The sequence below is a fragment of the Impatiens glandulifera genome, chromosome 5 (genome assembly GCF_907164915.1).
Source record: "Impatiens glandulifera chromosome 5, dImpGla2.1, whole genome shotgun sequence".
Classification (NCBI taxonomy): Eukaryota; Viridiplantae; Streptophyta; class Magnoliopsida; order Ericales; family Balsaminaceae; genus Impatiens; species Impatiens glandulifera.
The window spans coordinates 45,328,892-45,343,073 of NC_061866.1; the positions used below are offsets into that span (position 1 = coordinate 45,328,892).

The 14,182-nt window shown below is 32.2% G+C and overlaps 1 protein-coding gene and 1 pseudogene across 1 annotated transcript; one reads left to right on the top strand and one right to left on the bottom strand.

Moving 5' to 3' along the window:
• Positions 1–1,123: 1,123 nt before the first annotated feature.
• LOC124940490 (chitinase 5-like) lies at positions 1,124–2,179 on the bottom strand. The gene is made up of 2 exons (XM_047481015.1): positions 1,763–2,179; positions 1,124–1,691 (listed from the first exon to the last, which is right to left on the bottom strand). The coding sequence occupies exons 1-2, from the start codon at positions 2,142–2,144 to the stop codon at positions 1,285–1,287; spliced, it is 789 nt and encodes a 262-aa protein (XP_047336971.1). The 5' UTR covers positions 2,145–2,179; the 3' UTR covers positions 1,124–1,284.
• Positions 2,180–9,349: 7,170 nt separating this feature from the next.
• Positions 9,350–11,852, top strand: LOC124940489 (annotated as a pseudogene).
• The last annotated feature ends 2,330 nt before the right edge of the window (positions 11,853–14,182 follow it).

Genomic DNA, 14,182 nt, shown 5'->3' on the forward strand with positions numbered 1-14,182 from the left:
TCAGGCTGGCCGTAGAGAATGGAGTACGCAAAACCAGCTAAGAATAACCTTGCCGCATCGACTGAATTCCTGTTTATGAGATTTGTTGCGGAGAACCTTACCGCAGAGAAATTTTAAAAATCATCTTTTATATGTGTGTTAAGAGTTTAACAATTGTTATTGAATTTCATCATGAGAAGAAAATTAGGGATAGCTAAGGCGGGCGAAAGTATCCTACTATACGTATACTATATACGTATGTTATCATCTTAGTAACCGGTGAAATACCAAACAAACTATACATTTGTTCTAAGAGTTGGAAATTTTGTAGGAATTTGAGATGATTTTTCTCGCCAAAGACTAGTTGCTTTATTTGGTAAGTTTTTCCATTTTTTAACATGATTTGGTAGTAAAAAATAAAAATAACTTTATTATATTATTTTTTTCATTGAAGAGGTGGATTGAAAACGTAAGTCCGTCGCATCAAGAAGTTGTGATGTCGCTTGAATCTATAACCGAATTTGTTCTGTTTTATTGAGATTTAAAAGCAAAATGAGGAAAACACCTTGCTAGGACGACGGCAAGATCTCATGTGGTTGAAACTCAGACTAATATTGAGGTTGGGGTTATGTTGAGGCTGAGGTCCCAAATGACACAAATAATTGTCATTTGTCAAGCCATTATAAGGTAGTGAAAATTTCAAATGAGTTAATATTTGGCAAACATAGATAGATAAATAGAAGTGACATTACAAATAGATAACTAGAGGTGAAAAAGGACATAATCTAAAAACAAATGAAGACATCAAACTCTAAAATATTGTTACAAAATTAATGTTTAGTGATTTAGTTGGTAGTCATTTTCCAGGTTGCTTTCTAGCATTCATTTTGTATGGAATGTTTTGTACGGAGTGTTTGTAACATTCATTTTAATTAATTACCTTTCTAAAATCAAATAAATATATAACTGTTTAAATTTCATTAATATTTTGTTCCTGTAATAATCTCATTTGAAAATTCTTTAATACAAGAACTCTGAATTCATAAATATATATATTTTTTTATTTTAAAACTAAACTTAATTTTTATAATAAAATACAAAGATTATTATTTTTATTTTTTTGTAAAATTAATGTAAATAATAGTGAAAGGAAGCCGTGACTAATATTTTATTGCTTCAAGTGAGGCCGACATCAGGTGGGGGCTATAAGCCAATAATTCACTTATTGTACATTATTCATAAAACAAGAACTTCAACAAGAGTTCATGCGTTTTTACCAATTATTATTAATAAAAACCAACATTTTTAGCAACTGAGATTGTTGCCGGGCGAAACACCAAATCTGTTACAATAATCTGTGTAGTATCGAACTCGGGCAGCAACTAGATTAGGCTTCCTCCCATTACATTCCCCGCCATTTATGGCTCGGATTGAGTCCCCGAACCCCGATGATCTAAAACGAGACTGAACATTGGTGGTCCAAAACCAAAGGGACGCCTTAAAGGACACAACCGGGTCATTCGCAACTATCTCTGGATTATTTACTCCGTCGAACCCCAAGCTTTGCCCAGCTGCACCATAGTTGTAGTTCCATGATAGTTGAAGAGGTCCTCGACCGAAGTACTTTTTGTTAGGGTTGCATGGATATTGTCGGTTGGTTCTGTCACAATAGTCTCTAGTCGCCCCATTTATCTCTTCAATGTAGCAAAAATCTACATAAACAAATTCAACTTAGTAACTATTATTTAACATTTTAATTATTAATCATGCATGTTTTTCTTACGTCCTGTCTCGTGCGTGACATGAGCGAAGAAAGCAGCGATTTCTCGCTTAGCGTCGTCCCCTGACCCCGCAGGGAACCTAACAGAGCCTACCGCGTTGAGGAACGCGGATCTCGTGTAAAACCTCTTGCCAGGGCAGCTCGAGGAAGCTTGATTTATTATGCTGTCGAAAAAGGCTTGAGTCACAATGGAAGAGGGGTCACTGCCGCCTCCACCCCCTGAACAGGGACCGGCACGACAGCCAGGACCACAATAGTCGTTGGTGGTTCCACAATAGCCATATTGGCTGCAGCAAAGGCCGGCGGCACAACCGCAGTTTTGAGCCGAGGAAAGACCGGTGAGAGTCCCGATCAAAAGAAGGACAAGTGTTATTATCAGCTTCATGACTATGGTAGCTAGTTTGAATGGTTCAATGTTGAGTAGAGAATAGGGATATTTATATTAGTGCTAAATTTAAACATGTAGTAAAAAATTATCACTATTCACTCCCACTATCCAAAATTATAAGTGCTATTTTTTTTATTATTCAATCAAATCATAAATTAAATATTACAATATGGGATTTTGTAATTACCCGTTTACCAAGTTGTTGACTTGGACTTGTTAAACTAGTTGGTCCATGTTTGAAGACAAGTTGAATAAGGAGCTCATGAAGTGTTCCCACTTAACCATTTCACATCTAATCAGGGTTCATAGCCGAACTCTTTGTGCTTTCCTTCTCGAAATTCTCAAAGACTACTTGGGTTACATTTAAAACCACTTTCAAAACTTAATTTAGTTTTGTATAATCAACAAAATTAAAAATATATATATCTAATTAAGTTATATATTATTAAGTAATCTAAACTTATATCTTGCATATTGATATTTAGCTTTTAATTTGTTTTCAAATGAGCTATTATAAAATTTTATTAAAATTTTATTTGAAATCTAATAATTAATAAAAATACATTTATTTGTCATCATACTAGTGTGATAATTTTTTTTTATTAGTATACGTATCGAAAGTTTCGGTATATGAAAAATAATACCGTTACCTTACGATTATTTTGTTATACAGAAATTTCGGTATGAGACAATCAGAGACGACCCCGAGTTTTGGGCTGCCCCAGCCCCACAGAGAAAAATTGTGGATTTCTTTTTGTTGTCCTAAGTCTAGTTTAAAAATTTGATAATTTTTTTTAGTTTTTGATGAGATTAAAACCCATAACAAAATAAAATACTAAGTTTTAATCTTGAACTACTATGCTACAATATTTTATGTTTTAAAAAATAATAAACTTTTATTAAACATCTCATTGTTTTAGTAAATGGGTTGTACGTCCTAGCCTGTCCTAGCCAGGATATATTGCGATTTCAATACAATATCGATATTATACCTTTCATACCGAATAATATTAAAATTTAATTATATTTTTCTAAAAATTAGGTTGGTATAATTTAAATTAACATTAAATATGTTTAGAGAATATTTTTTTAAAAAGGTCTATTTATATTTTAAAAAAAATTTGTTTAAGCACAACGATAAAATATTACACTAAAAGAAAAAAATAAAAATAAAATAAGAAAAAACGATACTCAATATATAAGTTATTGAGCTCATAAATCATCGAGAAAAATAATTAACTCTCAGATAGAATCAACTAGTTTTTTTTAACAAATTTAATTAGACCGATGATCAAATATGTCATTAACTATTTAATTTACTCGATTATTTAAAATACAATAATTAAGTAAGCAATAATTAATCAATATATTCAATAATAAATAATAAATTAGTTAATTCGTTGAGAAATGTTTGATTTTGTTGAAAAAATAATAATGATGCGTGAATCTAATTCTTAAAATTAAAATTTAATTATTTATAAGTATTATATATATATATATATATTAATTTATAAATATTATTTTGGTAAATACACATATGTATCCAAATTTTGAAAATCTCATACTTTTTTCGGTATCGATAAATTTCAGTACTATACATTTTTTTCCAGTATTTTTGATATTTCAAAAAGAAAAATGATAAACTCAACGAAATATTCAATGAAAGTAAGTTCACGAATCAATGTGGCATTACACGTGGGTAGGAGAGAGATTTTTTTTTTAAATGTCTCGAAACGGTAATTAATTTCAGGTTTCGAAACTCGAAACGGTCATTTCGGGATTTTTTTCCTTTCCGAAATGAGTGGTTTTGGGACCCGAAATGAGCGCTTTTGGGACGTGGGGACACCTGACAGGCCACCTCGAATTCGTGGACCTACTTTCGTTGAATATTTCATTTAGTTTATCAATCCTCTTTCAAAAATATCAGTAATTTTCTTATACCTATCAAATATTAATATTATTTTTAAATAAAATAATTTAACATACATGTTAGGATTTCATATGAATAAAAAAAACTAAATCTTAATATTGAATGACAAAATTAAGTGTGATCTATCATCATTTTTCATGGACAAATTTCCAAAAAAAAAGTATGAGCTATCAATATCATCTAGAAAATGGCACTAAAGTCAAGCTTAAGAAATGCCAGGAATAGTTTGTAGAGGAGACTTCAAAGCTGAAAATATTGACTAAGAAGAGGGAATGTTAGGCACTAAGTTAATGCGGTTAAATACATATATTTAAATTATTTTGTATACAAATATTATTTAATAAATTATGTGTTAAATATTAAATTAACCTTTTTTTTAAAAAAAAATAATATCAAAATAAATATTAAAATGGATCATGATTGAAATTTTAATATAAAATCTGGATTGAGCCATCATCAAATAATGGTAGAGCAAAGAAACAAGAATCCATCATCAAATAATGGTAGAAGCAAAGAAACAAGAATCATACTGACATATCTGGAAGATATAAGATAACTTATGCAATTGAAGAGTACTGGTCCATTTTGTAAGGTTCTAAATTTTTCAAAAATATAATATTATTAATTATTTAATAAATAAATATATTATAAATTAATTAATGTATATTTTTCTTAAATATATTAATATTTGTTTATACATTATATTTTTTTTATATATAGTAAATATTATAATTATATATTTAATTTATTTGTATATTTTTATTATTGTAAAAAATAATATGGAAAGACGAGTAAGATATTTTAACTAAAAATAAAATTTTAAAGTTTATTTCTCTCTTCTCTCTATTAATATTTTTTTTATTAATAATTCTTCTATCTTTATCTATTAATTTGTAAATATATATTTATATATTTTTGTTAATTAACTTATTTATTTATTTATGAGGAGTGATAGAGAGAGAATTTGGTGAGGGAATGACTCATCATCACCTTTATTGGTTGGAAAATGTAAAAGTGGGAGGAAAGAGAGAAAAGAGAGAAATTATTTGATTTTTCATCAAATAAGATTAGGTTAAGTCATTCACTTACCAAATTCTCTCACCAAATTCTTTCACCTAATCATTTCTCTTTATTTATATATATTTGAGAGTAGTAAATAAAGAATGAATAACTCAAATATTAAAATATGTAAATTAGTATAGTAAAGTTTTGATAAAATATAAAAGTTAATTTAAAATAAATATTATATTGTTTTAGAATAATAAGAGGATAATTAATAAATTAAATCAAATATTATTGAAGCAATTTGTTCCATTATGATTATATATGTTTTAAAAAAAATATTGACATTTCTTTCCATTATAATTAATTATCTATTGAGATCATTTGAATGTGTATACTACCCTTACACTTATATATTGAAATTGTTTGTTTGATGTTTAGTCAATACACAATTTATTTATTATTATCATTTATTTTTATTTTTTCATGGGGTCATTAATTTTTGCTGTCCTCTCTTATTTGCTATCTTAGAGGAGAGAATGGAGAGTGGAGAAAGGAAAGAGAAAATTGTATATTAAAATAAAATATTATTTATATAATTTTTTAAAGTTTAAGGTTTAAAGTTTATGATTTAGGGTTTAATATTTAAGGTTCATGTCATGTATATATAATTTTTTATTTGTCTCATTCATCGTTTTGAGCAAGAGATTCAAACTAGTTAGGTTTTAATTTAACTTTTCTGAATTAATTCTCAACTTTAACACATTATTTTCAGTCTTCTAGTATTAGTAGTTCAATGACAATCACCTTACACCAATTCTGAATATTACCCTTGACATCTTTGGTTCATTTCTTGTTGAAAACACCAAATTGAAGTGAGAAATTATGAAAGAACCAAGTTGTTGTGCTAGACATGAACATATTTCCTTGAATAGTTGAAATTTTTTTTGTTTCTTTTGGTATTCTTATATTAGCATAGTACATCTGATTATAAAATACAATTTTGATTGCTAGCCATAGAGAAGCCATCTAGTGTTAATGGTTTACTTCTCCTCCCTAGAAACAATTTGAATGGGAAGTCCTTGAGTAGGCATTGGCAATGGATCACGTCCAAAGAAATTATCGTCGACGCAGCATAACTTCCATTTGAACCGGGTGACAATGTAATGTATTGTGACCAGAATCTCAACTTTAGCAAACTCGTAGGCCCAACTCCAAAGGGAATGTAGCAATAAGGTGGAATGCTTCCTTGGTTATCAAATCTTGATGGATCAAACTTGGACGCATCTGGGAATATGTTATTGTCCATATGAGTCATGCTTGATACCCATAAAACCTGCATTATAAAAGTGCCATTGAAAGAAGTATATTAATTTCTTTTGCAACCAACCATATAAGATTACACAGTATTTATTGAAGAATCATGCACATTTACTTGCCATCCTTTGGGAATTAGGAAACCTTCATACTCAATATATACCTTTTAGGGGCTCTCCTAAACCCTCCAAAGAATGGAGGAATCAATCTCATAGTTTCTAAAACTACTTTCCATGTATATTTCATCTTCCCTAGATCTTCCCAAGTAATCATTGTTACCCAACTGATCATTGTTGCCGCTAAATAAGAACTTGTTTGCTGCCTGGCCTTGGATAAAGACAGTCGGTTTTCCAAACAGGCTTAGCTTGGAGACGGCACCATACTTGTTTACTCTGTTGGAAACTCATTTGTCGGCGGTGTTTGATCTCATCCCCCACAGGAGATTCAGGCTTTGCCCCACCACTGGTAAGCCCAGAGAACCAGGTGGTAGCTTTGTTTGATGATTCTCATGTGATAAGATCTTCCAGTCCATCTATCTCATTTGCTTCCATCAAATATAGTCCATACGTAGATCCACTTCTAGGTCATGTGGAAGCATCCCTGACCTAAGTTGGGAATGTTTTTTTTTATAGGCTTTCCAGGTTTCCATCAAATAGTCCATACGTAGATCCACTTCTAGGCTATGTGGAAGCATCCCTGACCTAGGTGGTTGGGAATGTTTTTTTTTTTTATAAAGGCTTGCAGTAGTTATGGCCCTTTGTTGTGATGATTTTCATCACACAAACTTGTAAACTTTGAAACATGTTATTGAGAATAAGATATGATAGTTCATTAAATGTTGTTTTAAATGTTATAAGTATCTAATCAATTGTGTAGGTTGATGGATCATTATTTCCTATATAACAATTATAATATAAACATAGTATGCCATAGCTCCATGATGAATTAAGAATACAAGAAGACATCAATTTCAAAAGGAATCAAATTACATTAGAGTCTTATTATAAAAGTACGTCTTAGAATAAATATCTATAATTTTCATGTAATATGAAATTATTAATTTATATATTATATGGGTCTTATAAGTTATATGCATTAATAAAAATATATTATCTTACAAATTTAACGAATTATTAATTTATCTGAATGGTCCCGAACTAGGACTACAAAAATTTATTAATTAATCGATGTTTTACTGAATTTAGGAGACTCATTAGAGTACAAATGAAACTTCTAGAGTGTAATTTATGTTATCTGATGATGGATAAAACAATCCTTCGTGATCTGTCTTGTGATTGAATCCAAAACTTTTATCTTTAAAGTACATGTTTCCCTGTCTTTGATTTTCTTTTTGCTGGAATTGTATGTGTAAAAGGTCATCAAATAAACACTCACCATTTAATGCATATATGGAATTTGCCACTGCACAAAGGAACATAACTTTAGTTATGAACCTTTTGTTTTGACAACTCCTAAGGCTCACTTGGACACAAATAATATCTGATTTGTTTATATAAGATTGAATTATTTTTCATTGATATGAATGATATTCTCTATGCTCTTTAATTTGATTACATTCTGTGAGTACTCAACTAATTAAGACCTGTTTGCATATATTAATGATGGTTTTATTTCATTTGAATGAGCCTGATCAGTTTCTTTTTAAACCACCTCCTAATAAAGATTATTAAGACTATCTCTAACCCAAAAACTCATTTTCAAACTCAAAAGAATATTTTTAAAATATTCATTTCTTACACTAACTTTCTAACCTTATTAATATTATCTATATATTTATCAACTTTACCTATTTAACTCCAATCTTTTCTTATTCATTTAATAAAATTAAAATAAAATTAATTATATATTAATAATTCATAATAAATAAAATAATTTAATAATACATTTAAATAAACAAACATATTATATAAAAACAAACATTATTAATAAAAAAAACACTTGATACATATAAATATAAAATAAATTAGATAAATTTAAGTATAATAAGTTTAATGTTTTAATTATACATTTAAAAAATATTATAATTTTTTTATTTTAAAAGTAAAAAATATAAGTTAAATGATTAATTTACATGTAAAAATATTAAAAATTATTAAAAAAAGTATACATTTTTAAAAAATGACCAAAATAGTGATAATGAACCGAAGAGAAGACAGATTCGTATAATGGGTATTTTTTTGCCGGTAGTTTGGAGGAGAAAAGGGCATAGGTTATGCGTTGCCGGTTGGAGTTGCTCTAACCTTCATTTCCTTAACAATGTTTCTCTATTGTTAAATCAATGTCTTGTAATTTTGCACTATCAAATTTGATTGTTGTAACTATTTTCCTTTTTTTAATGATTACATTTATGGGCATACATGTTTCTAGCTGTTACCTTGCCACTACCAGATTGTTTGTCGACTGTATCCAAATTTTGAAGATGTCTCTTTAAATTTGTCTCTTTGAGGCTTTCCTTCGTTACTGCCTAAAAAAAACTGAGTAATTGAATTTTTGATTTCGTGTTTGGCTTTAATTTGACATTTTTTTGAGTGGTTGAATATGAATTTATTATTATAAAATAACTATTTATAATAGGTGAAATTTTGTAAAATTAAAAGATAGAAATCTTTATATATTTGAAGAGAAAAAATTTGAGAGAGAAATTTAATTTTTACAGTTTAATTTTAATCTTTAATAAATATGTCTTTTATTTTCTCACACTTTTCAACCCCATTACACGTAAAATATTTGATTGTATCTTAGAAATTATGCCCAATACAAATGTAAACTTAACGTGTTATATATTAATATATTTAAATAATAATTTATTCAAATAAAGATGGTCAATTCATAAGTCTTGTTGACGTGCATTTAAGTAAAAAACCCGCCAAGAGCACTATAAATTAAGTTTCATGAAAAACAGATTAATTGAAAGATCTCAATTCTTCTTCTTCTTCTCTCTTTCTCTGATCATCTCTCATAGTATTTGTTCATCATGAAGAACAGCATTAGTGTCTTTTTCTTTGTCCTCCTTTGCTTCTTCTGTAGCCAACATGGGCTTTCTCATGGAGCTGCTGCTAACACCATCTCTGCAAATCAAACACTTTCCGGAGATCAAACCATTGTTTCAGCAGGTGGGATCTTCGCACTTGGCTTCTTCAGACCAAGTAAAGATTCCAACAAAAACTACATAGGAATATGGTATAACAATCTCCCTGCAGCTAATCAAACTGTGGTTTGGGTAGCTAACAGAGATAAACCCATCTCCGATAGGTATTCATCTCAACTCAGAATCTTAAACAACAATTTGGCCATTTTCAACGAATCTCAAACACCCATCTGGTCCACCAACATCTCATCATCATCATCTCCGATTGAAGCGACCCTAGGTGATGATGGCAATCTGGTTCTAAAAGACGTCTCAAAGTCCACAATTTGGCAGAGCTTTGATTACCCAACCCAAAACTTGTTGCCTGGTGCAAAATTTCATATAACAAACGCACTCAAACGCGCGAGATCCTCATTTCCTGGAAAAACTCTGAGGATCCTTCAACTGGGTTATTTTCGTTAGAACTTGATGGAATTAACAATCAATATCTACTTCGGCGGAATGGATCCGAGCAGTACTGGACTAGTGGCCCATGGAATGGTCAGTACTTCAGCTTGGTGCCCGAGATGAGGCTCGGCTTCCAATTCAACTTCAGCTATGTGAACAATGAGAACGAGAGTTACTTTATGTATTACATGTATGATCCTAAAACCATTGGTCGAGCATTTATGGATGTAACTGGACAAATCAGGGTCGCGACTTGGGTGGATGGTGCTGGATGGAATATAATCATGAATCAGCCAACATCACAGTGTGATGTTTATGCTATATGTGGAGGAAATGGAGCCTGCAATCAGATCACACAGAAATTTTGCAATTGCTTGGAGGGGTTCAATCCCAAGTCACAGGATGATTGGGATCTCAATGAATTTTCAGGTGGCTGTGTTAGGAAGTTCGATTTGAAATGCGGAAATATTAATAATAATAATAATAAACGTCAAGACGGGTTCAAGCTGTTCACCAACATGAGATTTCCTGGGAATCCAAAGTCTCTCCCCGACCAAAGGGATATTAAGACATGTGCTTCTTCCTGCCTTAATGACTGCTCGTGCTCTGCATATTCTTACGACAACAACTTATGTTCGGTTTGGAATGGAGAGTTGTGGAATCTAAAACAACTCGCTGGAAACGATGGTAATGGCAGGAGTATTTACATCAGACTTGCTGCTGAAGAATTTGAAGAAGTTGCTAGTAGCAAGAGTAGCCACCCCGAAAAGACTATCGGTGTCGTTATAGGTTCGGTTGGTGCTGTAATTGTCTTGGGCATCTTTATCTTCGTTATATTGAGGAGGAAAAAGAGGTCGGATGTGGAAGGTTATTTGGTTTCTTTCATGTACCGGGACTTGCAACAGGCCACCAAAAACTTCTCGGAGAAACTAGGAGGTGGTGGGTTTGGCTCTGTTTTCAAAGGGACGTTGCCTGATTCAACGTTGATCGCGGTTAAGAGGCTCGATAGTATCAGCCAAGGAGAGAAGCAGTTCCGGACGGAAGTGAGCACGATTGGGAACGTTCAACATGTTAACCTTGTCCGTCTTCGCGGGTTCTGCTCCCAAGGAAACAAGAAGTTGCTCGTTTATGAGTACATGCAAAACGGCTCTCTGGATTCAATTCTTTTCCGTCAAAACGATTCAAAATCTATTTTGGACTGGAAAACCAGGTACCAAATTGCCATTGGAATAGCTCGGGGCTTGGCTTACCTACACGAGAAGTGTCGAGACTGCATCGTCCACTGCGATATAAAACCCGAAAACATCCTTCTAGATTCCGGGTTCTGTCCCAAGGTGGCAGATTTCGGCCTGGCGAAGCTCATGGGTCGAGATTTCAGCCGGGTGCTGACGAGTATGAGAGGTACAATAGGGTATCTTGCTCCGGAATGGATATCGGGAGTAGCTATAACGGCAAAAGCGGATGTTTATAGCTACGGGCTGATGCTATTCGAGTTGATATCAGGACGAAGGAACTTTGGAGATGGGAGAATGAAGTACTTCCCCATTTTGGCTGCCAATTTGGCCGTAGAAGGGGGAGATATTATGAGTCTATTGGATGCTAGACTGGATAGGGAAAGTGCCGAACCTGAGGAGGTGATGAGAGTTTGTAGGGTGGCTTGCTGGTGCATACAAGACTGGGAAGGACATAGACCTACAATGGGTCAAGTGGTTCAGGTCCTTGAAGGGGTTATAGACGTGGAACAGTCTCCGGTTCCACGGGCTCTTCAAGTCATTGTTGAAGAAGGCGACGATCAAAGCTTAGTTTTCTTCGAAAAAATATCTTCAAATACAACCTCACAGACTCAAAGCATTTCTTCATCCGCGAGTTATTCCAAGGAATGAACTCTTTTGTTTGTTACATGATTGTAAACCCATAAATAAACACTTCAAAGTATCTCTCTACAACTTTAAATTCTTGCTATTTTTAATGGATGAATGTTTTCACTTTCTTCCATTTTGGTTTCATTATTGTTAGTAGAATAAAAGAAATTTCTTTTCTCTCTTGGCCCTTGTTCGGATTGGGGTTTTTGAAAAAACCTAGAGAAGAAAAAAGATAATGATTGGTGATGATTTTGAGGAAGTGATGATTATTTTTGGTAAAAAGACTTAAAGGGTATTGATATATATGAATAAAATAAAAAATAATAATTTAAAATAGAGGGTATTTTAGTATTTTGTTTAATGAAATGAGTGATATGATTGTTGAGAAGTGATTATTGGAAAATTGTTTTGGGATAGGTTTTTTAAAAAACCCAAAGAGAACAAGGCCTTATAGGATAAAAATAATACAGATATTGTAATCATCGTTGATGAGATGTTGTATGGGGGAATGAAATTGGTGTCCCAGATGTATTGAGAGATTAGATGGTGTATTGGGGAATGAAATTGGTTTCCCAGATGTATTAAGAATAGATAATGTAATCTGTCTCGAGAACTACCATTCAGTATAAAAAAAAATTTAGCTGTGGAATTACAAAATTTTATCACCGAATCCACTTTTCACTCATTCTCATCCTAGCCATGACATCGAAGTGAAAATCCTAGTTAACATGGTCATAAACTTTTTCAATATCAAGTTTGACGAAGGCGCATTGAGAACCTTAGAGTTACCTGAATCAATGCATTCATTGACAATCAACTCCACATCAAAGATTTGACGCTTTTTAATAAATGTCATTTGGTTAACATATATAATTGATTCTAACACCAGACCGCAACATAATTTTCCAACATTTTAATATAATCTTGTAAAAAGACGTGACAAAATTTAGAGGCCTAAATTTTTTTAAATTTATAGTTTCTGAAGCTTGCAGATGAGAACAATTAAGGTAAAATTTCAACTTTTGTCGAAAGTGGAGAAACAATAAAAGTGCTCAATAGCAGCCATAACAACCCCTTAAGGAAAGGTCATACCTTTTTTAAGAAAGCCAAAGTGAAACCATCGCTACCTGGAACCTTGTCACTACCGCACGCATTAATAACATCTTCCACCTCATGCATCGTAAGCGTCTCTCAAGAATACACATTTGCTCAGAACTAATAGTCACAAAGTTATGTCGTCTAACTTTGGCCTATTGATAAACGGTTTGAGAAATAGATTCTTATAAATCTGGATAATGTTTGCAAAAATAGTTGGCTCACTCTCATGAGTAACCCCGAGAATCGAGATAAAATTAATCGCATTATTTCTAGCCCGAGCATTCGAAACACTATGAAAAAATTTTCTAATCTTATCAACGTATCTTAACCATGTAGCCCTACTATGCCGACGAGTCCCAATTTTCTCTTCTTTTCATAGAGATAGCAACTCACTAATCAAATGAATTCGAGAGCTAATCTCAAAATCCAAAAAGTCACGCACCTCTTCAGCCCTTTCAATAACATATATTGATCTAATAGCATAAACTATCGACCTTAGATCGAAAAAATGACGGTCCCTACAAACCAACTTTTAAGCAGCTTCTAAAAATCTCTAAATTTAACAAAAATCTTGGAAGAATGTGACTCACGTATAACTTGGTTCTCCCACCAAGTTTGCACACTCGTAAGGAAATCTTGTTTAATCAACCATTTATTCTTAAACCTAAATAGGCAACAAACTCTCAAAACCAACATACGCTCAATCAAGATAGGTCGATGATCATAAAAGCTCCATGGAAGAATTTTCTGGAAGACATTAGCTACCCCACGAAAAAATTGAATTGCTTACTAAAAACCTGTCTAAACAACACTGAACGAGCCCACCATGACTGTAACCTCTCCTAAAAGTATATTGACATCCTTCTAATGGTAAATTAAGAAGCTCGAGATTCTCAATAGTTTTAGAAAACTCTCGCATAACATTCGTGAGTCTTCTCGCACATTTTCTTTCAGAAGGGGATCTAACCTCATTCATGTCGCCCACGAACACAATAGGAAAATCCCATAGATTAACAACACTAGCCAACTCAAAAAAATCTCCGTTTATAGTTGTGGAATGACAAACTCATAAACAGTCGAGATAACCCACCTAAAATTATCCCCATAATTTTTCAACTGAACGCTCACAGAAAATATTTCAATACTAACATCCATTTTTTCGAAAATGTCATCATTCCTTGTCACGAAAATCTCACTTGAGGCTCCCACAGAATTGAGAGTTTTCCCGCCACAAAGCCACTACAAATACTCCTAACAACACATTGATTCA